The following is a 26,952-nucleotide window of genomic DNA, read 5'->3' as shown; positions in this document are numbered from 1 at the left end:
TGTGCCAATAAAAAAGGCCCTGAGCAGTGTACCAAAATAGTGTTTATTATACATATGAAATGTGACGGAAACCGGAAGACTCAACAGAAAACCAGACTGAACCGACCATAGGAAGAATGTAGGAAAACCGGACTTGTGCTGAGCCTGTGGGGCCGGAGGAGGCCATATTGATAAACCCCCGCAGCCTGGGAATGACATCTGCCTGGTGTTAGTGTTTGCCACATTCATAACCAGGATCTGGCACTGAGTTTTTCATATAATTTTGTTTGGTTTTTTTTTCATGCTTTTCAAGGGAAAAAAACATACAAAAAAAAAAAACAATCAAAAAGCAATGTGACCTGAAGTTCTTTAAACCCCTTAAGAACCAGGGGTATTTTTGTTTTTGCGTTTCCATTTTTTACTCCCCATCTTCCCAGAGCCATAACTTTTGTTATTTTTCCGTCAATGTGGCCATGTGAGGGCTTTTTTTTTGCAGGACGAGTTTTACTTTTGAACGACACCAGTTCTTTTACCATATCATGTACTGGAAAATGGGGGAAAAATTCGAAATGCGGTGAAATTGCAAAAAAAAGTGCAATTCCACAATTTTTTTTTTGTGTTTTTTTTTTACCATGTTCATTAAATGCTGAACCTGACCTGCCATTATGCTTCCCCAGGTCATTACAAATTTGTAGATACCAAATATGTAAAGGGGTTTTTTTTTTTATTTAAGTGGTGAAAAAAAATCCAAAGTTTGTAAAAAAAAAAAAAATTGTAAAAAATACCACCATTTTCCGAAACCCGTAGTGTCTCCATTTTTCGAGATCTGGGGCTGGGTGAGGGCTTATCGTTTGTGTGCCGAGTTGATGTTTTTATTGACACCATTTTGGTGTAGATAGGATCTTTTGATCACCTGTTATTGCATTTTATTGCAGTGTTGCAGTGACCAAAAAAAACGTAATTCTGGTGTTTTTAATTTTTTTTCCTCATTACGCTGATCACCGATCGGATTAATTATTTTTACATCTTGATCAGATCAGCTGTCATTTGCCAGAAAAGGTGCTGGCTCGTCGCCGTAGCCCGCATCAAAGAGGGGGAAGCGACCTATGACGGACATAGCACGTCATAGGTCCTTAAGGGGTTAAGAGAACCTGGCAGCTCCATTATTGCAGCGAGCAAGTCGTAAAAAAAAAAATCCAACCGGTTACAACTTTTTCCAACTTTCTTGTTGCAATCGTGTTATCCTGTGGGTCACAATGCAGCTCCATTCACCTGCATTATACTGTAATGCAGCAGCCGCACCGAGCGATATTTGGCTGCGCAGCCTGTACTGCAGCCAAATTCGATGTGTGGCTCCAATCTCCAGCAGGGGGGGCCTTTCTGCTCATGAGGCACAAATATTCTGGCACCACGTCGGGGAGGAATTCATCGAGGGACATTTTTTTATCTCCGTTTTGCTGGTAGCTGCTTTGCCATTATTCACACCCAACTTATCAAAGTGCTGCACGACGTACAACAACCCTGGAGCACCTCGAGATATCAGATTTTTTTTTACCTTTTTATTCCACCCCAAATTGGAGTGAGAATTGTTTTGTTTTTTTTGCGCCTTTTAAAATATTGCAATTCATAAATCTGATTTCAGACGTGGAGAAAGCGACGTAGAAAAGTTGGCTGAGCGAGCAGACAACTATCTAATGTTCATGGCCACCATACTACTAAGTTCAGATGAGTGCAAAACTTTGCGGACCAGGTACAGCACCAAGATGAGAACAATGACCCAATAATTATCTGATTTGCACACATGTGGCCGCATGCAGACTAGACGTGCGCAGCCTCACTCAATACAAGTGTGTTCAGCAAGGCTGGACACGTCTAGTTGGAATGTGTCATACCGGAGAATCCTCACGTCGTGCACATAGACTGACGACTTGTACCCCAAGGCTGTACAGCCCCTTTCAGCTTAAAGACCCCTGAACTTGAAGTTACTCCTTTAACTGGTAGTGTTCAAAGCTTTTTTTGGCTGGCACCAGTGGTATAACTTGAAGCCCACGGGCCCCATTGCAGGATCTCAACTATCCCAGGTCTTTGATAGTATTGATCTCTTCTTAATATGGCACAAGGGACCTTTCGGATACTCTGGGCTCCAGGGTGTGAATGCAATGCAACCCCGGCTGCACCCACTGTAGTTATACCCCTGGCTGCCAGCGAGTCACTGGGGTATCTGACGCTGGGTTTTATGGGGCATCTGTCTGATTTTCACATTAGGTTATTTACAGCACTGTGTGCTCAACAGCCCATGAAAAAAAATCCCCTGTGACTAATTACAAAGGGAAACCACGTTGTTTTCCATTATTCCCAACAGCAAAAGCGGTCACTTTAACACTCAACACTCCATGATGAATATATCTGTAGTCATGAAGCGGGTCGGGGTTGTTGGACGAGGCTAAGGAGCTGAGCCCGCTCCACACAAGACAAGTGACGGTTACATAGCCATGATCTGCCTCTAACAGCATTTAACCCCTTATATGTATTTGTTTCACAGTTTCTTATTTTGCTATATATATATATATATATAATTAATAATCCATAAAGATATCTCCAGAGAGGGGAGATATCACCCTCACATTAAACTTATTGGATTAATTAGAACTGTGAAAGTGAGAAACTAATTATAACTAGGGAAGTGAGAGAGCTGACACTTCAATCTCCATTGAAGTAGGGACCTCCTGCAGTCACCAGGTAATTAAAAGATGAGATTTGTTCTGAGAACCAGTCACTAAGACTTTTGGCGCTGAGCGCACAAAAATGCAACACAGTGCGTTTGCTGTGCGCCGGCGCAGCGCCAAAAGGGCGGATGCGCCGACAAAAGTGTGCCAGCGCACGACCAGCGTACCCAACGCTAAATATAGAGTACGCTGATCGCATGCAGCGTCATGCGATCAGAGGAGGAGCTGACGGGAGGGGGCGCAGCTGGGGGAGGAGCTTAGCGGCGGCCGTGTGCTGCGCCTGGTAACGCTAGTGTGAAACTAGCCTTAGAAAGATAAAATCACAATAGGTAACATGACAACAATATCTACTGCCTGGGACCTACAGAGGCGAAGAACCCCCCTCCCTTTCCCTCCCCTTCCCTCCTTGATGAGTATCTCTGCCAAACTGGTGTCAGTGGTGGATGATGCTATCCGTGCCAAGTTTCATCACTTAGAAAGATAAAATCACAATAGGCAACATGACAATAATATCTACTGCCTGGGACCTACAGAGGTGAAGAACCTCCCCCTCTCCCACTTTCCTTGCTGTTATCTTTGACAAACAGGTGGAAGCGGTTGTTCTCCATGATCTCCCTGGTGTCAACCGCGACAATATATAAAAGGATAGTAAAAGGAATGGTGTCATTCAAAGCTACAAAACAAAAAATTAAAGACACTTTAGATGGGTGTATGGATGAAAAAATAAAAAGTTATAGCCCCTGGAAGAAATCGAGTGAAAAAATGGCCTAGCCATGAAGAGTTTAAGGGCATGTCTTACTTGAGAGCTTGTAGCTAGTTTATTATTTTCATTCTGAAGTGTAATGCTCTTATAATAAATTAATCTGATTATTGCCGCATCTATTACTAGAAATATCAGGGATTTGCAGGGAAATAGAAAACGCCCCAGTAGATCGGAGCAGCAACCGAGTGTGAAATATTCACATAGTAACTGATGATGCGTTTCTGTAGCCAATCAGAAAAATCCCTCTGACTCCCAGGCTGTCAGGGTCGAGTAAGTGGAGCGGGCGGGGACTCGCAGTCGATTTGCACGGTGCGGGGTGCTGTCTGTTGTTGTGAGCGGTGCGGTCGGGTGGGTTTATTATGGGAGCCGGGCGGCTGCCGGTGCTGCTGCGGTGCCTGGTGCTGCTGACGGTGTGGACCCGGCCGGTGCCAGGCTCTGCCTCGTCTCTACACAGAGGTAACATTGTACCCGCTGCTGCTGGTAACTTACGTGCTGGGCTCCTTCTTTTCACTTTCTGTTTGCAGGTTGCATTGTCTTCCTCCTGGAAGCTGCATTGCTCCTATGTAGATACCGATGGAGCAGAGTGGAGTTTGTCATTTGGCACGCCGAGTTATTTTACATGGGACTGCAATTTAACTGTTATTTTGGAGAGAGTTAGCCCAATGATGCAGCAGTCCCAGGAATGACATGACACATTCAGCTCTGCTGCATCTCATCTATTTATAGCCAATTTAGAAGAAAAAAAAAGTCTGTTTTTTTTAATACATGGATTGGAGAATATCTGGGATGGGAAGGGTTAATGGATGGATGAAGGAAGTTGCTGTCTCCATGAAGCTTCAGTTCCATTTTTTTTTTTGACTTAATAGTTTTTTTTGGGGGGATTAAATAATTGACAAATTTCTGTCGCGCCGTCACGACAGCGATGGACATCCCCCCCCCCCCAATCTGTAGCCCTCTTCTACCTTGACACCTCTCAGAAGCCTATGTCGTACAGCTGAGTCATGCCTCCGACCAAAATAATGCCGCCCCATGGTGCTGGATAGACGCACCGCCCCTCTGCACTGTGTGTGGATGAGACTCGGGGTCCGTTCACACCTCCGTATGGAGTAAGCGATCCGTCACATCGGTGATGACCGGGGCCCGATGAATTATTATGGGATCGGCCTCTCCTCTGATATGTTATTTTTTTGGGTTTTTTTTTAGAATGAAAAGTTTTGTTTGCAGTTTCTTTTTTTTTTGCAACTTAAAAAATAAAAATAAAAAAAATCTCATAATAATCAGCGCGGCCCCTCTGGATCACTTATTATAGGAACATGCGAGCGGAAATGTGAACAAAGCCCTTGATCACAAACCATAGGGAGGATTGACGGCATAGATAGTCGTACTGTATAAACAATGTTATTCCGATTGTCTGGAATCTCCAATAATCCAGATCCTTTGGGTGACGCGTTATTGTGCGTTTATAAATAAACATCTCTCCAAAAATTCAGAGCGCGGCAATAACAGATATACTATAGACAGCCGACCGGTATCTGTCATTGCCGTGGCCTGAATGATCGGAGGTTCTGGACTATTGGCGTGATACTTACTTTACTGATAAACACTGCGTCATCCAAAGTTTGAATTCTAAACTGTCCAAATGATTGGAAGTTCCGGACAGTTGGAATGACATATGAACATACACAAGCATATATGGCTATGGTGCTTGGAGTACTTATGGTGCTGTATAAGTAAAATCTATATTTACATTTTACTCCCTTGCATAGATCACGCCATCATGTTCCGCAGCGCTCTACAGACATCGATCTCCATCACTGTCCCCATTGGGGCTCACAATCTAAATTCTCTATCTGTATCTCTTTGGAGTGTGGGAGGAAACCCATGAAAGCTCCTTGCAGATGTTATCCTTGGTGGGATTTGTATCCAGGACCCCAGTGCTGTAAGGCTGCGGTGCTAACCACTGAGCCACCTTGCTGCTCTGTAGACAATGTGGAGAAAACAAATGTTGGCGTTTTAGGTGACAGTGGCTTCGGTTTCAGTTCTGATGTTGTAGTGATATTTATTGGGTGACAGTGGCCTCAGGGTCGGTTCTGATGTTCTAGTGGTATTTGGCACAAACTGCAGCGGGCTTCCATGTCTAGGATTTGCTGCCCCTGCGTCCATAAGAAGTTGTGTATGGTGACGTGATCTTTTCTCCTCTTATGACACAAACGCTCACGTGCCACCTAATACATGGTGAAGACACCGGGTTCACACACCCATGCCACCACCTTACTGGCCAAGGATTTCTGTCCAGACTTGCCTCCTGCTTTCAGGATATATGAGGAAGCTGTAAATGAAGTGACGTTCTGCGTCTATTCTCTATAAACGCACTGGACATATTTACCATCGCTGATCATTGTTGCGGATCATAAACATTTGTAACTCTTTCAGGAAAGCATTAGTATTATGTCTGCAAATATCTAACCACATAAATAAGTAAATAACTACTAAACCGAAGGCATGAAGTGGACACCTCCGGCAGAAAAAAAAAACAGTGAAAAAAATTGTTTATAAGTTTCTGCAAACTTGATGGAAAGAAGATAGACAATAAGTAACATAGTAAAACTTGGATTCTCCCTAAACCATGCCGAGTCATCGTCTTCTTTACTCTGAATTGTGTCATTCCTCCTTTTGCAAATACATAAACTAACAACTGGGTGTCGACGTTCCCATTGTCGTTGGGTTGTGATGGAATAGTAACATATTTCCAGGAGGGATAATGGAGGAACAGGGCGCAGTTAGGTCAAAAGTGGTTCCAGATTTTTTTATGGAGAGCAGAAGTAATTGCTGAAACATCATTTCAGGAGAGTGGACAGTTCATCGTCAAAGGGAATTTCTAACAATGCCGCTCTTTAATAATGGGTTATCCATGTAACTAAAATTCATGACGTTTGCATTTAGCATTAACGACCTCTGCGATCATTTGTTTACATGCATTGATTAAACGGGGTGTCCAGACTTCCACAGGCTTGTGTATCCTCGCAGTGCGTGCTGTCAGGATTCTCCATTACTGGGCGTTCAAGTGACTGCCAGTATGAGATTTGCATACTTCGGGCCACATTCCAACTAGACGTGTCAATTCACTTGTATTGAGCAAAGCCCTGAACGTCTAGTCGGCATGAGACCACATGTATGCCAATCGCATATCTATGGGCACACGCCTGCTCCTGACACTGGAGAATGCTGACACCGTGTATTCTGCAGTTGAACCCCCCCCCCCCCCCCCCAAGCCTGGACAACCCCTTTAAGAAATATCCATCCAAACCTCTCTGCATGACCTTTCATGCCATCAGTTTATTTTATTTCAATCCTTTTCTTGAACTTTGATCAGACTGTAGTAAAACTTCTGTTTTCATTGCCTTGGCTTTACCTGTACCTTGAACCTTGACCGTAAAGGAAAATTCCAACCGACCCAGATACGTCTCATTTCTGCGATGAGCAAGTTAAAGGGATTAGAAAAGTATGGCTGCTTTCTTCCAAAAAACAGCACCGCGCTGATTTTTGGAAGAAAGCAGCCATGTTGTTTTTTGTTTTTTTTTTTAAATTCTGGACAGCTTGTTCATGTATGATTTTAAGGGCGATTTTAAAGGGGGTTTACCATTACTTTATGAAGGTAATCAATGGGCAGATATGGTATCATAAAGATATATAATAACTTATATCGTCCACTTCTTTCCAGTCTGAGCTTACTTTCTGCAGCCATGGAGTGATGTCCATGCTCATGCGGTCACTGCAGACATGTATGGTGTGTGGCATTGTGGGCAAAACATCATCAATCCGAGAAGTACGAGTTTCCAGAGAAGCAGAACTGGAGCCAGCCTAGGAGTAAAGTGAATCCGTCATCAGATTTCACAGTATAAACTGCATACATTATTAAATAGATATTGTAGCCTTTATCAGGCTGGTGTACTTACTATGAAAATCAGCTGTAAAATTCTCTTTGAAAGTTTTTCCCACTCGATAGTAAAACATTTTTGACACCTTAAATAACCATTATAAGAACAAAAATGATTCAACCCTTCCGGAATGGATTTTCTCAGTAAGTACAACAGAGTCATCAGGTCCAAGGGATCAATTTAATGATGTATGCAGTGTGTATTGTGAAATCTGGTGACAGGTCTGCAAAAGTTAACATTAAGTTTAACAATAGTTTTATTCAGATTTTCTGTATCTTTGCATGTAACTTTGCGCTGAATATTTGTATTTTTCCCTGCAGAACACACATTTGAGATTCTTCACGTTCAGTCCGGTAAGTGCCTTACAGCGGAGAATGATCGTCTGTCAGTCGGGAGTTGCTCAGAGTCCGATAATTCAGTCTGGACATGGGGGTCCTCTCATCGCCTCTTCAGCGTGGCAACTCAAAAGTGCCTTGGAGTTGACATTTCTAAACCTCAGGAACCCTTGAAAATGGCTTCTTGTGACTCCACGCTAATGTTATGGTGGCGTTGTGAAGGTCGTGGTCTGTCTGGTGCCTCTGGATATGGACTAAGTGTAAAGAACGGAAATGTAACCGCGGAAATGAAGAGCAAAGATGAGTGGACACAGAATGGAAAATCCGAGGCGATATGTGATATCCCATATCATGGTACGTGGTGGTGTTTCATGGCTGTTATTGACAATTCTGTAAAATTCCTTTATTCCGGTTTCATTAGATAAATGGGTTTGTGTAAGATTACAAAAGCTCTCTTCCAGAAACAGCGCCACACCGGTCTACAGGTTGTTTCCGGTACTGCAGCATAGCTCTGTCATGGTGAATGGGGTGGATCTGCAATACCACACACAACCCGTGGACAGGAGTGGAATTGTTTTCGGGTTGATAAATCCCTGATCGCTGGGAATCCCACCAGTCCTCGCCGTCCTATAGAGAATGAATGGAGTCGTAGTGCGCATGATTGACGTGCCCTCTATTCAGCCGAATTCTATTCTTGGGACTGTGGGGGTCACAACAATTTAGGAAGTTAGGGGATAACTTCCAAACTTGGTCCATCCTTTTAATTGTTGCTGTTTCTGAAGCATGCTAAAAACAGGAAATGTGTTAAAATAGCAAAAAAAAAATAAAAATATATATATATATATATATAATCTGTATCTTTTTTGGATTTGGGGTATTCTTTCCCCACATTTTTATTATGGCTTTTGCTGCATTTTACTTTTTTTTTTTTTTTTTTTTTTTTTCTTGTTCTGCTCAACAATGTGGACATAGGTTTTCATTATCCACCAGTTTAACCATTTTCAACTTTTTGAAACGTTACGAAAATTCATGCTAGATTGTCAAATTTTACAGCTTATTATAAAAAAATGCAATTGGAATTATATTGGCTTTTTTTTTTTTTCTGTAGCTAATTCATTTAATGGGGTTGTCCCAGCTGTATAATATTGATGACCTATTCTAAGGCCTCGTTCACACGTTCAGTATTTGACATCAGTATCTGTAAGTTAAAACCAGGAGTGGGTGATAAATACAGAAGTGGTGACGGGTTTCTATTATACTTTTCTTCCGATTGTTCCTCTCCTGGTTTTGGCTTACAAATACTGATGTAAAATACTGACCACATACTGATAGAGTGAACGAGGCCTTGCGTATGGGAATCAGATTGATGGAAGTCTGAAACCGGCCACGCAACTGATCAGAAGATAGCAGGTCCAGTTAGGCTGCTTTTACACTTGCTGCTTTTTTTTGCGGCCCGTTTTTGCAGGCTGTATCGGATCGGATATGTATTTTTTGTCTGCCGCAATAACGGACCGCAAAAAAGTTTGCGGAGTTTCGTTTTTCATTTTTCCAATACTATGAAAATAGTACTGGCAAAAAAATGGCGTGCCGCAAAACCGGAAGTTGACGGTGCGCCGCAAAAGCAAACTGCCGTTTGTTTTTTCGGCCCCATTTGTTACAGTGGGGGCCGTGTCCGTACGCCGTATAAAAGATCGAGCAAGCTCGATCTTTTATCACGGCCACACGGCACACCGTGGAATTTTTGCGGGCCGATTTTGCGGCCCCATAGAAACCATGTTTTTGCGGCCCCAATAGATAAGTGTAAAACCAGCCTTACACCGTGTCCGGAGCAATACTCCCAGCTTCATGCACGGAGTAGTGTCCGTTGTCACTTGCTGCTGTTGAGATCACATCGTCTTCAGTAGCAGCCGAGCTGCAGAATCCGCTTCTGGCTGTTATTACTCCGTGTATGGAGATGTGGAGTTTCGGCTGATAACACTTGGGGTACCAGTTGTTGGACCCCCACAGATCTTACTTGGATGACCTATGGGATGGATAGACCGATATATACTGTACCTTAATATATTTATATTTTTTCCATTATTTTTCTAGTCTGTTCTCTTGGCTGCAGACTGGCGCACATACTCAGCCCCCTTCTTTTGTTTCTTATCTCACTGCTTCTGAACCCGTCAGCAAGGCCACATGATTCAATGCAATGTAATGGGCTTTGTTCTGTGCAGCTACAAACAATTCCACATCTAATCTTGTGTCAGTTAATCGCAGCACATTCTCTCCTTTTATGTTTATATTTTTATTCTATATCTGAACAGGAAAACAAAAAAATAGCCAAAAATGAGCGAAACCAGGGATTTCTCAATTTATGCAATCTATTCCATGCTTTCACCTTTTGGGCCAATATCTATGATTCCTGGAGCCACAAACCCAATACTTCCCAGTTCCTGAAATGCTCTGGCCATGATTTCTACTCCTACCACTTTGTTGCTTCAGCTTGTAAGTCATTCATCAGTGGTGTAACTTGAAGCTGCAAAATCTACAACGGGCCCCCAACTATCACAGGTCTTTAATAGTAACATGCTTTTCATAGAGGCCAAGGGAACGTTTTGGATCCCTAAACTCCAGGGCCTAGATGCGATTGCAACCCCTGCACCTATTATAGTTACGCCCTTGTCCTTCACGTAGCAAATTCATCAAAGCTCTGCTAATGGCTCTTACAACACTCTCGGGTTTCCCCATCTCTTTTCTCAATGAGGACACTCAGGCTGTAGAGAGGGAGGAAAGCACAGAATCATTTATGAGTTGTAGAAGGTGAAATCCGTCCAAGAATGAAGCTATGCTGAATTGCTGATACATGAGAGCTAGTGAAAACAGCAGAATTTTATTCTTATACATGAGGGATTGTGAAAGCTGCCGTGAAAAAAAAAATAAATGAATTGAAGATCAGAGAGGAGCCAGGGGGCAAAAAACATTGATACTATTATGGAAGACTGTAGATAGGGAGGAAAGCACAGAATCCTTCATGAGATGTGAAAGGTAAAAATCACTCCAGGAATGAAGCTATGCTGATACATGAGAGCTAGTGAAGGCACCAGCATCCGACCTTATCAAAAATGCACAATAACTTGAAGGGAAAAGTCCATTATTAAACAATTCCAAAATCATACGAATGACAGCACTGAAGGGGAAAAAAAAAAAGCCTTAAGACAGAGTCTTCTCAAAAGTTCACCTGATCCTGATCTAATTTATATTGCTATATTGAACATTTAAGGGTTTATCTCAGTCTCAGTATTCAGGAGCGTGCGCCGCTCCTCTGCCTTTCAGCCTCCTGCTTCCTATAGGGGGCAGTGCTCTACTGAAGATGGACAGTTTGGACCAGCGGCGTGGTTGCGTTACTGGTCCGTAGTGTGCGCTGTGCCATGCTCCTAGCAGAAGCAGCTTGGCCTCTGCGGCATCGAAGGAGCGCAGGGACTGTGAAGCAGACTGCACGCTGCTGCCCGGACTTGCAGCACGTCATTGCACAGTATCAGTTTCTGGTACTGTTGCATTCCTTCATTATTCTGGCAGTCACCTCTTGTTTGCAGAGCGATTTATTGCCTGCACCCTATTTCTGTAGTCGGGTTATTGGATGTCTGTGTACATGAGGGTGAGCTTTATGCAGTTCTGGTAGCTGTTTTTCTGAACTTTGCGCTTGTGGTTTAGAAGCAGGTTGTGGATACACTTACATATATGCGAGAGGTTTCTTATAAATGTGCTTCTGGATGAATGTTATACCCGATTAAAGCTGATGTTTTAATGCATTTTTAATGTTAATTACAAAGCTCATCCTTTATTAAGGATCACCGTGCAAAAAGTGCAGCCTTAAAGGGTCCCCCCTTCCTGTCTATATAGTAAAGTAGGAGGCTGGCCTAGCTATTGAAATACTCTGAGCCAGCCCCTTTAACTTCATGCTCTGTCCTGTGTCGAGCACAGAAATGAAAGCCAGGACCCAGAATGGAGTGACTAGCAAAGTAACAGTCCCTGGCCCTATTGGACTTCCTATTTAATGATCATCTATGTTTATTTGACGGTAAACCATCTTTAAAGTAAATTTTTACTTGCCTTTTATGGTTCAATGTAAGGAGTGATCTTTATGTTGACTGGAAACTTTGTGGTCCAGAACCGCAAATCCTATGCTTAGACATACGGGTAAATGATAATGAATTTTTGCCGCCTTTAGGAACCACTAGAGGGAGCCGATTGTATAAGGGTTTTATGTCGCTCACTAAGTAATCAGTATGCAGTAAGCTCCTCGGATCCCTCTAGTGGCAGCTGTAGGCAACCATTAATTTATTATGTAAATTTCCTATCAAGTCGGTGTCTGATCTACAAAAAAAAAGTTGAGCAGAATTAAATAAGGTTTGGTGGGAAAAGATTTAGGATGCCTTGTATTATAGTCATTTAAATGCCTCCTCTTTCTATGCTTAGTATCCATAGGTGGTACTAGTCAGTGATGACAACTTCCATCTATGACTGTGCTCATAGAGGTAGCTGTCAATCACTGATTAGCACCTCCCACTGGACACCTAGGACCAGAATAAACAGGGATTTAAATAAATAAAGTTATGACGAACTTTTTCCCTGCACAAACATATATCAATCTGTTATATATCAATCCTCTGGCTCTATAACATGGTGCACATCAGATATCCTTTTCAACATGACCGGTTCCCTTAGTAAATATAAATGAGGGAATGTACAGTATATATAATAGATATCTAAAAAGGGTTGAAAAAGCAGAGTCTGTACTGTGACATTAGTCTCCTTCCCGGCAATGGCTTTATGTGTTTATTATACACAAAAAAAGAATAAAGCGACAACTGGGAATGTTTTGGGTGGATGTAACCTTTTATTATATATAAAGTCAAAACAGATCATAAGCGAGCAAAGGGTCTGCACCTACAAAATACTTAAGTTTTTCGTTATTCCTAGGTGGTTAGATTGCAGAAACCAGTCTCTGATTCATAACGACAGGTTCCATTTTAAAGGAGAAATGCAGTCCTATGTAAAAAAACAAACTGTTTTGTTATGGACCACGTTTTTGGAGTGAAGGTAGAAGAAGCTGCTATGCCTTCTAGGGAATAGTAAGCTTCTCAGAGTCTGGAATCCGACGTTAAAAATGTTGGACGTTGCTGTCTTCTGAGTTTTTATATTTTTGATGTGGGTTTTTTTTTTTTTTCAACTGGAAGTGTTCAAAGGAACCAGTAGGGGAATTTCTAGATACCGATGACATGTAATGCCCACCAAAAGTAAAGTAACGAGGCTCCACAGCACAGCCTCCACTGATCCTGGATGAGCTACAAGCCCACATGAGGAATGAGGAGCCTGTAAAATGTGTTTTCTCCACCTATTTATGGTTTTATTTTCTTCAGGTTCTCGTGGCAAAGGTTGCTTGAAAGAACGCTGGCACTTTCTTTATTGTTGATGCCAATAAAAGATGCAGTAAACTCATAGGGAAAACAATCAAAAATGGCCCGGCGGCAGACAAAAACATTGGAATAGCGCTCGTTAGCAAAGAGGCTTGAAGAAAACAATCTCTGCCTTTTCCTGAAGCGTCTTCTTGCTTGAAAGCTTGGTTGGTTCACCCTGCTAGAAAAGGCATCATGTGCACATCCCCTTAGACTGGTTTCACACTTCTGTCATTCACAATCCAAGAACGGACCACAGTGTCCAAACCGGCTGTGGATCTCCTGACTCCAACTCGTATCTGCTTATGGGGTTGTTGACTTTGTATTGTTGTTGGGCTTTGCGTATATAGCGCTATCATATTCTTTACAGACATTATTGTCGCTGTCCCCTGTGGCATGGCTAAGGGTTGCATAGTTGATGGGAGGTATTTGTCTCAGAGACTACTTGTCGCTGTAATGTAAATCCTAAGTAATATCCAACGCATCCAGTGGACAGGGCAGGGCGCGGGAGCTCCACCTCTGTCTCATGGTCTACATCACCCCTCAGGTAACCGATGTACTATATCGACCTCCGGACCGTTTGCTGGAGTGGGGTTTCATGCAGTGCCGTTTATGATCCATACAGCTTTCTATCACGGCCCCTGCAATCCTCAGCCTGACCCCCTGGAAACCCCCCCCCCCCTCCCCCAGGCCCATAAGCGTCTTACTGTGGCTACCACAAACCTCAGCCTGACCCCCTGGCAAAACCCCCCCCAGCACCTGGGGACACTTAAAGGGGATCCACATTTATTACAAGTGCCACATCTTTGATACTACAGTTACCAAGTACCCCATGACTAAGATCCGGGAGGATCGAAACGTTGGGTATCTAGTCTGTATATACTAATTTTTCTGTTCTGGCACTTTTTTCTGTGGACTGGATGTTTTTGAATAAAGTTCACTAATTTTGCATAATATCCAATTAAGATGTGCGGTTAATTATATTTCTTGTGCTTATTAGGGTCTACAACCGGTCAGCAAGAGTGAGGCAGTTCAGTCCGGGAGACCGAGTTCTCGTGCTAATTCCGACAGTGGAGAGTAAGTTCTTGGTCAAGTGGCAAGGGCCGTATGAGGTGGTGGAGAAGCTTGGTGAGGTATATTATAAAATTCAGCAACCCGGAAGACGGAAACCATACCAGGTTTACCATGTTAACCTCCTCAAGCCGTGGCAGGATAGAGAGCCAGCGGTAACTCCGTGTTTACTGGGCAACCTAGAAGGTGAGGTTGGAGCAGTTACCATAGCGGAAACGCTATCGAAGGCCCAGAAACAACAGTTCCGGGAGTTCTCCAGAGAAACCGGGACCTGTTTTCAGAATTGCCGGGATGCACGAATGTCGTCGAGCACGAAGTTCTGACCGAGCCACATGTTATCGAATTCCTGAGGTCCATCGAGAAGTAATCTCCAAGGAGGTGCAGCGTATGTTGAAGCTCAGGGTCATTGAGGAATCCAAGAGCGGCTGGTCGAGCCCGATTGTCCTGGTCTCAAAACTTGATGGTGAATTCTGCAACGATTACGGGAAGCTGAATGAAGTCTCCAAGTTCAACGCATATCCCGTGCCACGCGTTGATGAGCTCATCGAGAGACTTGGACCTGCCAGGTACATAACCACCTTGGATTCGACAAAGGGATATTGGCAGATCCCCATGGCACAGGAAGCCAAGGAGAAGACTGCATTTTCTACACCAGACGGGTACTTCCAGTATGTCCGGATGCTGTTTGGCCTGCAGGGTGCTCCGGCGACCTTCCAGAAGGCTATGGATAGAATTCTTGCGCCTCATTAGCTATACGCTGCCGCGTACCTGGATGATATCGTCATCTTTACCCTGGACTTGGAGACTCCTCTGGACAAGGTCCAAGCAGTGTTTGATGCTCTAAGGGAGGCAGGGTTTACGATAAACCCAAAGAAGTGTGCTTGGGGAAAGAAGAAGCCATGTACCTGGGATATGTAGTGGGGCGTGGCGAGATCAAACCCCAAATCAATAAAGTGGAGGCAATTCGAACATGGCCGAGACCTCTGTCCAAAAAGCAAGTTAAATCCTTCCTGGGGATCGTGGGATATTACAGAAGGTTCATCCCAAACTTTGCCATGATGGCTGCGCCTCTAACTGATCTTCTAAAGGGAACAAAGTCTGTAATCATATGATCCGAAGAGGCAGAGTCAGCCTTCCAAGAGATGAAAGGGGCTCTGTGTAAGCAACCCGTTCTGGTGGCTCCGGACTTTAAAATGAATTTATCCTTAAGACATATGCCTCAGATGTCGGGGTAGGTGTAGTCCTTTCCCAGAAAATACGTGGGCAGGAGCATCCTGTTCTCTACTTGAGTAGGAAGTTGTCTTCTTGTGAGAAGAATTACTCAGTTGTAGAGAAGGAGTGTTTGGCCATAAAATGGGAAGTGGATACCTTACGGTACTACCTAGTGGGATGGAAGTTTAGGTTAATATCCGACCATGCCCCACTCAGATGGATGAGGGAAACAAAGGGTAAGAATGCTAGGGTCACCGACTGGTTCTTAGCACTACAAAACTTCAACTTCCATGTAAAGCATAGGGCCGGGAAGCTACATGGTAATGCCGATACCCTCTCAAGAATCCCTTGTCTAGTAGGTGAAAGTGCCAAGCCCCACGGCTTTAGGCAGAGCGGGGAGGTATGTGGCATGGCTAAGGGTTACATAGTTGATGGGAGGTATGTGTCTCAGAGATGACTTGTCTCTGTAATGTAATCCCTAAGTAATATCCCTATATTGCTAATATATTGCAAGGACCTGTAGTGAGCTGCTGGGTTCGTGGGTGTGGCTATACCCATATAACTAGACTGCTCCTGAAACAGAGGGCTGGATGTGAGGAGGGACAAGCCTCCTGTGTGTGCTGAGGCTCCAGGACTGAGCCTGAAGGAATGGACATTTTATGTTTTTTTTTTCCTCTTGAGCTGAAAGCTGTTTCTTTTGGTGATCTGCTGTTTTAGTTTATGAAGCAATAAACCCTATGAACTTTACATGGAACGTGCCTCCTGATTGCCACCCGTTGCACCTAAGAGAGTGAAATCCCTACACCCCATTGAGGCTCACAATCTAGATTCCCTATCAGTATGTCTTTGGAGTGTGGGTGGAAACTGGAGAGCCCAGAAGAAACCCACACAAACATGGGCAGAACATACAAAATCCATGCAGATGTTGTCCTTGGTGGGATTTGAACCCAGAACCCCAGGTCTTGAAAGCTACAGTGCTAACCACTGAGCCACTATACAGTGCTAACCACCGTGCTATCCAGGAAAGACCAACATTTTGGACTGTGTGTGATGGATTCATGAAACCAGTCTATGTTCACAGTTTTGATACCTGAACAGTGTGCCGTTGAAGAATAGCAATGTCTGTTCTGCTCAACATACCATCAAATGAATAGATGGGACTTGATCTCTTCCTTCTACCAAGAAGTGATTTAAAATGAGGTGTTCACTAACCTTGTAACTTGCCAGGTCCCATACGGTTGTCTTTTGCATCTAGAGCCAAGATTCTAGGTGGGGGTTGGAGTATTTATTTTGATGCTTGAGTTTTTCTTTCGGAACCTCTTGATTTGGGACTTGCAGTAACCTTGAGATAAAGTCTGTTAATCTGCTGGAAGCTTCTCCGTTATTTAGGAAATATTAGTAGGTTTGACTTGTTTAAAGGGGTTGTCTGGCCATCGGGTGGAAGTGTGCAATCACTCTATGTGACTGCAGACTTGTGAATCCTCCATCATGCATGCTGTGAGGATTCTCCTGTGCAATGGCGGCAAGTATGTGATTTGCATACTTCCGGTCACCTTCCAACTAGACTTGTCCGATCACTCATAAGGCAGGGCACGTCTAATTGGCCCCTGACAAATCACATACTTGCGGTTATGTGCCTGTTGTTCCTGGCACCGTAGAACCTTCACCACGCATGTGCTGTGAACATTCACAAGTCTGCAGTCACATAGGACGAATTCAGACTTGTACCTAAAACATGCAATAACACAGCCAGGCTCTGATTAATGCTGCTTGTGGTAAAAGGGTTGTCCGGTAATATGAAATGTTGCATGATCTCAGAGTGAACTTGCCTTGAAAATCCGTCTGCAGCTTTTGGAGCTCGGCTGACCAGTCTGAGGCCGGCCCCCGGCAGCTTCTCCCCTCCCTGCTTCCCTAGACTGACAGGTCTTTCAGTAACGCGGCAAGTGCCTGATACATGCTGCCTATGGTTTGGGGAGCATGAATGTTCGGTTCCCTGTAATAGTATTGAACTGGTTTTATCCTTACCGGTGGGTGGAGAAGAAGCGTGGTTATGGTTGAGATAAGGGACAAGAGTAAGGTGTGGAGCGTGCAGGCTGCAGTCACATTCCTGCCAACCTCCTCTGACCACAGCTCTCTTGTGACTCTGCAGGAACCTTAATTATCCAGTAGTTAATCCATTCGTTACAAGCAAATATTATTATATTGTGCCTGTTGGTAGGAAGGAAAACCAAATCACAATTACTTGGATGCAGATAATTGTGTAAGTGCAGCTGTTGATGTGATTATACGCGGAGCATCCAGAAATGTTGTGGTTCCGGGAATAGTCTTTTCAGTATTTGTGCTTTTCCTTGCCTGCTTCGTCTGTATACAGGCTTACTGTGCTATTGGCTAGTTGTGCTGCATTCTGAGGTACAATAAGACGTATTGCACTTTTTATATCCTGATCATTTCATTTTTTTTACTTTACTTTTAGCATCCATTTGCGTTTTTTTTTTTTTTTTATCTTTTTGTAAATTAGATTTTTTTTTTCCATTGTCTCTTTGCAATCAATACATTATTCCCTTAAAGGGAATCTGTCAGTGACATTTGCTCTTGATAAACACAGGTACTGCAGGATAGGTCTGTGTAAAACACTCAGGGATACCTATTTTGCCCCCTATCTGATGCTCCCTTTTTCTGAAATTTAACTTTTATTCATATATAAATTAGCGCGGTGGCTGCACTGGATGGTGGTGGCTGCACTGGATGGTGGTGGGTGCATTGGATGGCGGTGGCTGCACTGGATGGCGGCCCTGGCACTGGATGGCGGTGGGTGCACTGGATGGCGGGTGCACCTGCAGTCCTCATCTCCACTGTGCTTCTCCCCACCAGCACCTCTGTTTCTTGATTGACCATGGACACAGAGGCCTTTCTTTCCTTTTTTTGTCTTTGTTCTTTGATTCATCAGTAAGACGGTTTGTACTTTCTGCAAATTCTTGCACAAGTTTTTTTTTTTTTTTTTTTTTCCTTTCTGTCCCTCCTCCGATAAGCCTATGTGGCAACAGTGACTCTTCCTGTTCATACAAAAATGATCTACCGTATATTAGTACAATTCTATATGCAACCTCAGAGTTAATGTATAACTGAAAACTTTTGACATGTCGTAGAGAATTTTTGATCGAGTGGGGAACGTGGGGTAAGAACCAGAAGGTCCTCAGTCTAGCGTTTCTCTGCAAATAGCCTCAAACTTTTTTTTTTCTTTTACCACGTCTAGGAAAGCAGCCGTTGCCTGAACGCTTCTGTTCCCTCATTTTGGTGTTCAGTTGAGAGTCTAGCTGTTAAGATCTCATCGATCAAAACTTCTGTGTCTGGTACAAGTCAAAAGTTTTCTGAAAGTTCCTTTACACTTTATCCAGTGGAGCAACAGGTTGGACGCCCAAACGCCGCTTCGTTCTTTCTCTAGGGCTACCCGAAAAAGTCAAGTACTTTTTTTCTCTGTCCTATTACTTTATCTGTGCAGATTTCACCATAGTTCTGGTCTTTTGTTCATTAATCTGGAGTCTCTGGATGATCGGTATCGTCCAGCGCACAGGGAGGCATTCAGAAGTGGAAGCAATGTCTTAAGGGTACTTCACACATAGCGAGATCGCTGAAACGTCACAGGTTTTGTGATGCAACAGCGACCTCGCCAGCGATCTCGCTACGTGTGACACATAGCGGCAACCGGCCCCCCGCTGCGATATTGTGGCGCCCCTGAGGCTCAGTCGCCACAAAGGTACTGCACCTCCTCCTGACGTGTGGTATCCCACCATCCAGGTAAGGTGGAGACTCCTGACCACACTCCAACACCTGCACCCCACACCACAAAGTAGTGTAGCAAAGCACCTTCGGCGGCTCCCTGCTTGGAGTATAACAAGGCACCCATTGGTGGCTCCCTGCTTGGAACACGAAATGTGCTGGGAGGTGGGTGGAGTTAGATTACATTACAAGGAGCCGGAAGAGTTTAGGATTAGAGGTCAGTTGGTTGGAGAGCTAGAGAGAAGATGATCCCCGGAGAGAGGGATAGATGGATGGAAGTGCTGCAGCAGATCCCGGTGACCTGGGTCTGCTGGCACGGGAAAGAGAGAGAGAGCAACATAGACTGAAAGCCTGATTCTCCATAGAAAGAAAGGATTAGTACGGAACGTGAGGAGTAAAAGAGAACAGAGGATGTGGGTTAGAAGAGAACCCTTCCTAGAAGTTCTAAGCGCAAGGCCGGGACCCGATCCCCGAGGTTGTATGGATACTAATGGTCCTGCAGCAGACACCGGAGGAATAGAAGTAGTGACCACTTTATTCCCACACAAGACTTGGGGGCACAACAGCAACTGGATAGTGAGCCGGGACTTAGTAGCAAGGAGTCCCCGAAGCAGGCTACAGCTGTCTGCCGTACAAGTAGAGTTCATAGGAACATCGGACAGGAGGAACTCCAGAGTAACTCAGTACTAGGAGTACTTCATCTAAAGGCGCTATAAGAGGAGACGTTCAGAAAGGCACATATGTTGGCGGAGTGTTGGAAAGGAGTATTCCATCTGGCCTGGAGGATGACTGAGTCCCTGACCCGGAGGACACGGCACGGAGGCAGGCACCTGTTTGTACAACAGACTGTGAGTAAAGCTTTGGAACTACATGCCCTGGTGTCCTCCACTTATTCCTGCGCCAACCTGTCCAGCACTGCTACATCCCTTGCGCCTGACACCACACCAACTACGTGTCACCTCGCTTACTCTGCCCTGGGACTATAGCCCTGCCTGTGGAGGGCTATAACATCATTGCTGCACCACACCATCAGTCCCAGAGGATCTGCATGCAGTGTCGGCTTAACACCTCCCTTGCCGAACACCACAGGTGGCATCATGAACAATTCATTTCCACTACAAAACACCATCCAATCTCCCTTTTGCTTGGGCACCCAGGGCCACGGACCGGGTCACCGCTGCTGTGACTATCCCCTCTGAGAGACTGGCCCGGTACAGAGTACCCCACAGCCCTGGGAGGGCGACCCAATATCACTGATCGTGCTCAAATGTCCTGGGCCATTTTTGATCATTGGTGTCCCGCTGGCCAACATGCGTCGCTGTGTTTGACGCCATAACAACGACGGGCGACCTCGTTGGCGACTCAGAACTCAGGGACGCAGGCGTGATTTTGCTTTGTCTTTTCAAAGCCCCCTCAGCTCCGATTGGTGGTCTCAGATTAGGATCTTTGTAGCGTTTCCTTTTATAGGTCAGCTATCAATTATATGCAATCATGACATTTAACATGTACAGTTATAATAATCGCGTGTGACTGTGGATCCACGAATAAATAGCGCACTAGCGACTCAGACAGGGATGCTGAAGCAAACCGCGTAGTGATGGCGCAGTAGTGGCCACCAATCGGAGCAAAGGGGCATGGAAAAGGCAACACTGAAGCATGCCTATCGAGGTCTGAGTCGTCAGGATAGCTGCTGTGTGACAAGGTCCCAACCACTGCCGAGGTCGTTATACGGATCGCTGGATCTGTGCGGCGTCGTTGAGTAGATCTGCCTGTTTGACAGCTTACTAGCGACCATGTAGCGACGCACCAGCGATCCTCACCAGGTCGTATCGTTGTCGGGATCGCTGGAGCGTTGCTATATGTAACGGGACCGTTACTGTATATGAGCAAATGTAAAATCAGCAACTTTTATTATTTTTGTTCCCTTTTTAATCATTTTGCTTTTTTCTCTTTCAGTTGTGTATACGACAGGGGGGAATTCTTCTGGAAGACCCTGTGAATTTCCATTCCTGTATAAGGAGAAGTGGTATCATGACTGTATTCTCGATGGTACTGAAGATCAGGAGTGGTGCGCCACCTCCGAAAACTTTGATGACAATGTTCTTTTGGGAAACTGTTTAAAGCCAGGTTAGATGTGTTACATTCTTTTGTGTATAGATGAAAAGAGATTTAGGTGACAGTCCTTTAATTTCTGAACATTAGCATTCATTGCGCAGATAAAACTGCTGGAAAGTCCCCGGTCAGTCATGTAGTTTTACTGGATATAGTTCAACATTCAGAATATTTTATGTTGAATGCTATTAGAGAATTTTATGATGCCAAATAATTTTGTTCAAATCAGAGTTTTATGCTAAATATATAATATAAAAAATTTGATGATATTTTTTTTTTTTTTTTTTTTACATATTCATAGAAAAAAAAAACCCTCAGAAATCTTGCAATTTCCATACTAGCCTCTGGGCCTAATATTAGCTTTCGTGTTCTTTGTGGCAGACTTTTCAACAGTCTCATTATCATTACAGACAGGAATACATTAACAGGTATCACATTTATGGAAAACAAAGGATCCGTCATTCACAATAGGTGATGTCACAGCTCACCTCCTCCTCCTCCTGTGTAATGACAGATAACACCTCTATATACAGTAGATAACAAGGGAAGCACGGTGGCTCAGAGGTTAGCACTGCAGCGTAGCAGCGCTGGGGGTCTGGCTTCAAATCCCACCAAGGACAACATCTGCAAGGAGTTTGTATATTCTCCCCATGTTTGTGTGGGTTTCCTCCGGCGTCTCCGGTTTCCTCCCACATTCCAAAGACATACTGATGGGGAATCTAGATTGTGAGCCCCAATGGGGACAGTGCCGATAATGTCTGTAAAGCGCTGTGGAATTAATGGCGCTATATAGAATGAGTAAAATTAATAAATAAATAAGACAGGATCGACCATTCACAATAGATAATATAACAGCTCACCTTCTCCTCCTTGCTTCAAATTGACCTTTGCCCAGATTAGAGCATGCTAAGATTATGCTTCTATGCAAACAGTCGTCAGTGAGTCAGTGTATTGCTTCTAAAGTTCTTACAGAAGGTAATTTTTGTGATGACACATTCCCTTTAAAACATAGCTTATCCTTTTTGATTTGTGCCCAAATTCCTATGTAGTAATATCAGTCCAGGTGTAGGACATGTAAGAAGATACAAATGTCGGTACGTTTTTTTTTTGTTTTGTTTTACACACCTTCCTGATCTATGACATACTGGGTCCCCATCTTTGATGCAAGCTCAGGAAGTAAGCTTTCCATCTGCCCATTGGGCCCCCTGCGACCCCATGACAGCTGGGGTTCTGCTGAAGACCCCCGAGCCTGCCATGATGGTTCGCCTTTGAATCCCAGCCTGTGGCCGTTTGTTGTAAGCAATCCGATGATCGCAGGGTTTAAAAATAAAGTTAAAAAGTTTTTTAAAAATCTGGAAAAAAAATATTAAAATTCTAATCACGAATTTTTTGTTTCCCATAAAAATGCAACAAGTGATCAAAATATCGTATATGCCCCAATAAGCGGGAACAGCTGCTGCAATAAGTCCCAAAGTGAAGTTGTATATTGTATACTGATGATTTCTTACTTGCAATGTTCCCCTGTAGAGAGTGGATGTAATGGCTCGTGGACCCCAAATTTAGCACTCCAGCAATGTTACCAGTTCAATGCAAACTCGGTCCTGAAGTGGAAGGAAGCGTATATATCGTGCCAAAGCCAAGGTGCCGAATTACTGAGCTTATCCAGTCCTGAAGAGCTACGGTACATTATTGGTGAGTTCTGTTATGTGATGTTGTGTATACAGTGTGTGTGTTTACTGTATACTGTTTTAGTGAATACAGCATAGCTCCCTCTAGTGGTGGCTGCAGGATGAATTTTATTTTTTTTAAAGGTCTTGGCAATTTTATGTAAAATTTCATAAATGTGTCAGAAAGGCACATAGGCAATTTATAATATGTCCTCCTGTAGAAGGTATAGGGTTAGCACTGGAACAGGCCGCAATTCCGTGAAAAAATAAAATACAATAAGAAACTATCAAAACGCATGCACTACAAAATAGTATCAATATAATAGACCGGCTTGTTGCTCAAAAAAGCAAGCTCTTTCACCGCTCCATTGACAGAAAAATGAAAACATTACAGAACTTGGAAAATGGCGACACATGCAAAATAACTTTTTTTCTCTAGAATACTTTCTGGAAAAAAAAAAGTTTTTCAGCCTTTTAATTTTTTATTTTTTGTGTGTTCAAGTTTGGAAATTCTGTAATTATACTGACCCAGAGAATCATGTTCACAACTCATTTTTACTAAACAATGAAGCCTGCAAAAACAAGGAAACTATTCCGGAATTACGTTATTGTTTTTCTCGCAGTCTTACCACAGTTGGATTACTTCCCCCCCCCTCCGGTAAAATAAATGTTGCCATTTAAAATTAAAACTCGTCCTGCAAAAATCAAGTCCTCATGCGGTTATGTCGATGGAAATATAAAGAAAAGTTATAGCTTTTGTAAAGTGTGGAAAATAAGCGAGAGCACAAAAGCAGAAAATCACCTGGTCAGGATGGGGTTAAAAAATATTTTGTTAATTTTTTTTTTTTTGGTCTGATTTGTTAGAGAAATGTAATATTTTTTAGCTCTATAGAAGTGAATGGCTCTGAACTGCAATACCAGACACAACCTATGGTCAGGGGTGGTGCTGTTTTCCTCATAAAGCAGTCATACTCTTCTAAATCTATATTAGTTGTAGGAAATCCCACTTGGTTTGAACAATTCTAGCCTTACGATGGGGACTGAGAAAAGATAAAATACTTCTAGCTGCCCAAATCTTGAATTTGAAGTCTATTCTACATAGATTATTTTCTCCCCCATGATATACCGTACTTCCAATATGCGCTATTGAGTGGCAGGACCTGCTCACTGGCCCCACCCGCATTATGCACAGCGCAGTGTAAAGTGGTGAACTCGCTCTCCAGAGCAGGAAACGCACAGAGGTGTTGATCTGTTTGCCTGAATCTGGTTAATATGCAACTGCAGAGTCTTGTTTACACAGCGGAACGTTCACAATTGTTCCTTATGACTCATATTCTCGGGTCTCATTCATAAGACTCTCTTCAATTTGTGCAGCAGAAATTTCCCCTCTGCTAAAGTTCAATCAAAGTCCAGGTATCGGTGCACCTCGTCAGTCCATCTGTGTGGCCAATCCAGACTTCTACGTTCCAGCTTCACATTGTTCAATACTTAGACCTCATATGATACAGGCTTTAACGATGAATCCCCCCCAGACACTTCAATGTTGTCATAGTTGGAGAGCTTGAGGTGACCGGCGTAACGGCTGGATAGGGCTATGTGCATACTGCAATAATGCACTTGGCTAAAACTATACACCGTGAAAAGCTCCATGTGCGTACTTTAATTAACAAGGTCGCTCCACTACCTTTCAAATTGGTTAGGGTCCGACACCCACATCAATCGGCTGTTCTCACTGTGGAGGTTAGCAGTTGTCAAGCTGAGTAGCACAGCTCTGTCAACTGCCGGGTGGCCAGGGCCGGGTCCTGCCGGGTGGCCAGGGCCGGGTCCTGCCGGGTGGCCAGGGCCGGGTCCTGCCGGGTGGCCAGGGCCGGGTCCTGCTGTTATAAATAATAATAAAAAAATGTTCAGTCCGATATCGGATAAGTTACAGGAGCTCAGATAAGCTGGTAATGGCTTATCTGTCAACAAGCATGTTGGCGGTTTCCCATAGCAACCATCATAATTTCAAAATAAGTTCTGACCAGTAATAGAAATAACGACTATGAAAAGATTCCCAATATGAGCTGCTCTTTAAAGGGGTTGTTTAGGATTAGAGAAAGATGGCTACTTTCTTCCAAAAAGTTATTTGACGGCACAGCTCAGATGGATTGAAGTGAATTTTTGTTTGTTTGTTTGTTTTTCATCAATGTCCCACAACTTAGGATTTTTTTTTTCTTGTTTTCCAGAACATTCTTTATACGGTAAAAATGATCAGTGTCATTCAAACCTTCTACTCGTCCTGTTAAAAAAAAAATAAAAAAATAAAAAAAATCCATCATACAGCTATGTAGACCAATAAAAAAAACTGTAGTTCTCTGGAGAAGCAGGGGGAAAAAAAACTGAGTGTAAATAAAAAATGGCCGTGTCCTTAAAGGGAACCTGTCCCCATGAAAAGGCATTCCAATCTGCAGGCATCATGTCATGGAGCAGTGGGAGCTGAGCAGATTGATATATAGTTTTGTGAGAAAACATTCAGTATACCCTGTGTTTTCATCATTTAATCCTACTTTTTCTTGGATTTTTGGTCCAGTGGGCGGTCCTATTAGTGACTGATAGCTTTCTTTGTTTTCAGTCGTCTAACTGAACCAAAAATCCCAGAAAGAACAAGAGTCAAATGACTAAATCACAGGTTATACTGAATCTTTTCTCACAAAACTATACACTCACTGGCCACTTTATTAGGTACACCATGCTAGTAACGGGTTGGACCCCCTTTTGCCTTCAGAACTGCCTCAATTCTTCGTGGCAGAGATTCAACAAGGTGCTGGAAGCATTCCTCAGAGATTTTGGACCATATTGACATGATGGCATCACACAGTTGGCGCAGATTTGTCGGCTGCACATCCCTGATGCGAATCTCCCGTTCCACCACATCCCAAAGATGCTCTATTGGATTGAGATCTGGTGACTGAGGAGGCCATTTGAGTACAGTAAACTCATTGTCATGTTCAAGAAACCAATCTGAGATGATTCGAGCTTTATGACATGGCGCATTATCCTGCTGAAAGTAGCCATCAGATGTTGGGTACATTGTGGTCATAAAGGGATGGACATGGTCAGCAACAATACTCAGGTAGGCTGTGGCGTTGCAACGATGCTCAATTGGTACCAAGGGGCCCAAAGAGTGCCAAGAAAAAATTCCCCACACCATGACACCACCACCACCAGCCTGAACCGTTGATACAAGGCTGGATGGATCCATGCTTTCATGTTGTTTACGCCAAATTCTGACCCTACCATCCGAATGTCGCAGCAGAAATCGAGACTCATCAGACCAGGCAACGTTTTTCCAATCTTCTACTTTCCAATTTCGATGAGCTTGTGCAAATTGTAGCCTCAGTTTCCTGTTCTTAGCTGAGAGGAGTGGTACCCGGTGTGGTCTTCTGCTGCTGTAGCCCATCTGCCTCAAAGTTCGACGCACTGTGCGTTCAGAGATGCTCTTCTGCCTACCTTGGTTGTAACGGGTGGCAATTTGAGTCACTGTTGCCTTTCTATCAGCTCGAACCAGTATGCCCATTCTCCTCTGACCTCTGGCATCAACAAGGCATTTCCGGCCACAGAACTGCCGCTCACTGGATTTTTTTTCTTTTTCGGACCATTCTCTGTAAACCCTAGAGATGGTTTTGCGTGAAAATCCCAGTAGATCAGCAGTTTCTGAAATACTCAGACCAGCCCTTCTGGCACCAACAATCATGCCACGTTCAAAGGCACTCAAATCACCTTTCTTCCCCATACTGATGCTCGGTTTGAACTGCAGGAGATTGTCTTGACCATGTCTACATGCCTAAATGCACTGAGTTGCCGCCATGTGATTGGCTGATTAGAAATTAAGTCTTAACACACAGTTGGACAGGTGTACCTAATAAAGTGGCCAGTGAGTGTATATCAATCT

General features: G+C 43.7%; 1 protein-coding gene across 1 annotated transcript in view; it reads left to right on the top strand.

The window, feature by feature from the left end:
- Positions 1–3,743: 3,743 nt before the first annotated feature.
- Positions 3,744–26,952, top strand: part of LY75 (lymphocyte antigen 75) — a 133,330-nt gene continuing 110,121 nt past the window's right edge. The window contains exons 1-4 of the mRNA XM_073545716.1: positions 3,744–3,924; positions 7,727–8,095; positions 21,199–21,369; positions 22,882–23,046. Of these exons, the coding sequence (XP_073401817.1) occupies positions 3,828–3,924; positions 7,727–8,095; positions 21,199–21,369; positions 22,882–23,046 (802 nt within the window). The 5' untranslated portion in view covers positions 3,744–3,827. The remainder of the gene's footprint in view (positions 3,925–7,726; positions 8,096–21,198; positions 21,370–22,881; positions 23,047–26,952) is intronic.

Source organism: Dendrobates tinctorius, unplaced genomic scaffold (assembly GCF_039654945.1).
Source record: "Dendrobates tinctorius isolate UK_male_01 unplaced genomic scaffold, ASM3965494v1 ptg000143l, whole genome shotgun sequence".
Lineage (NCBI taxonomy): Eukaryota > Metazoa > Chordata > Amphibia > Anura > Dendrobatidae > Dendrobates > Dendrobates tinctorius.
This window is presented reverse-complemented; position numbering and strand designations above follow the sequence as displayed.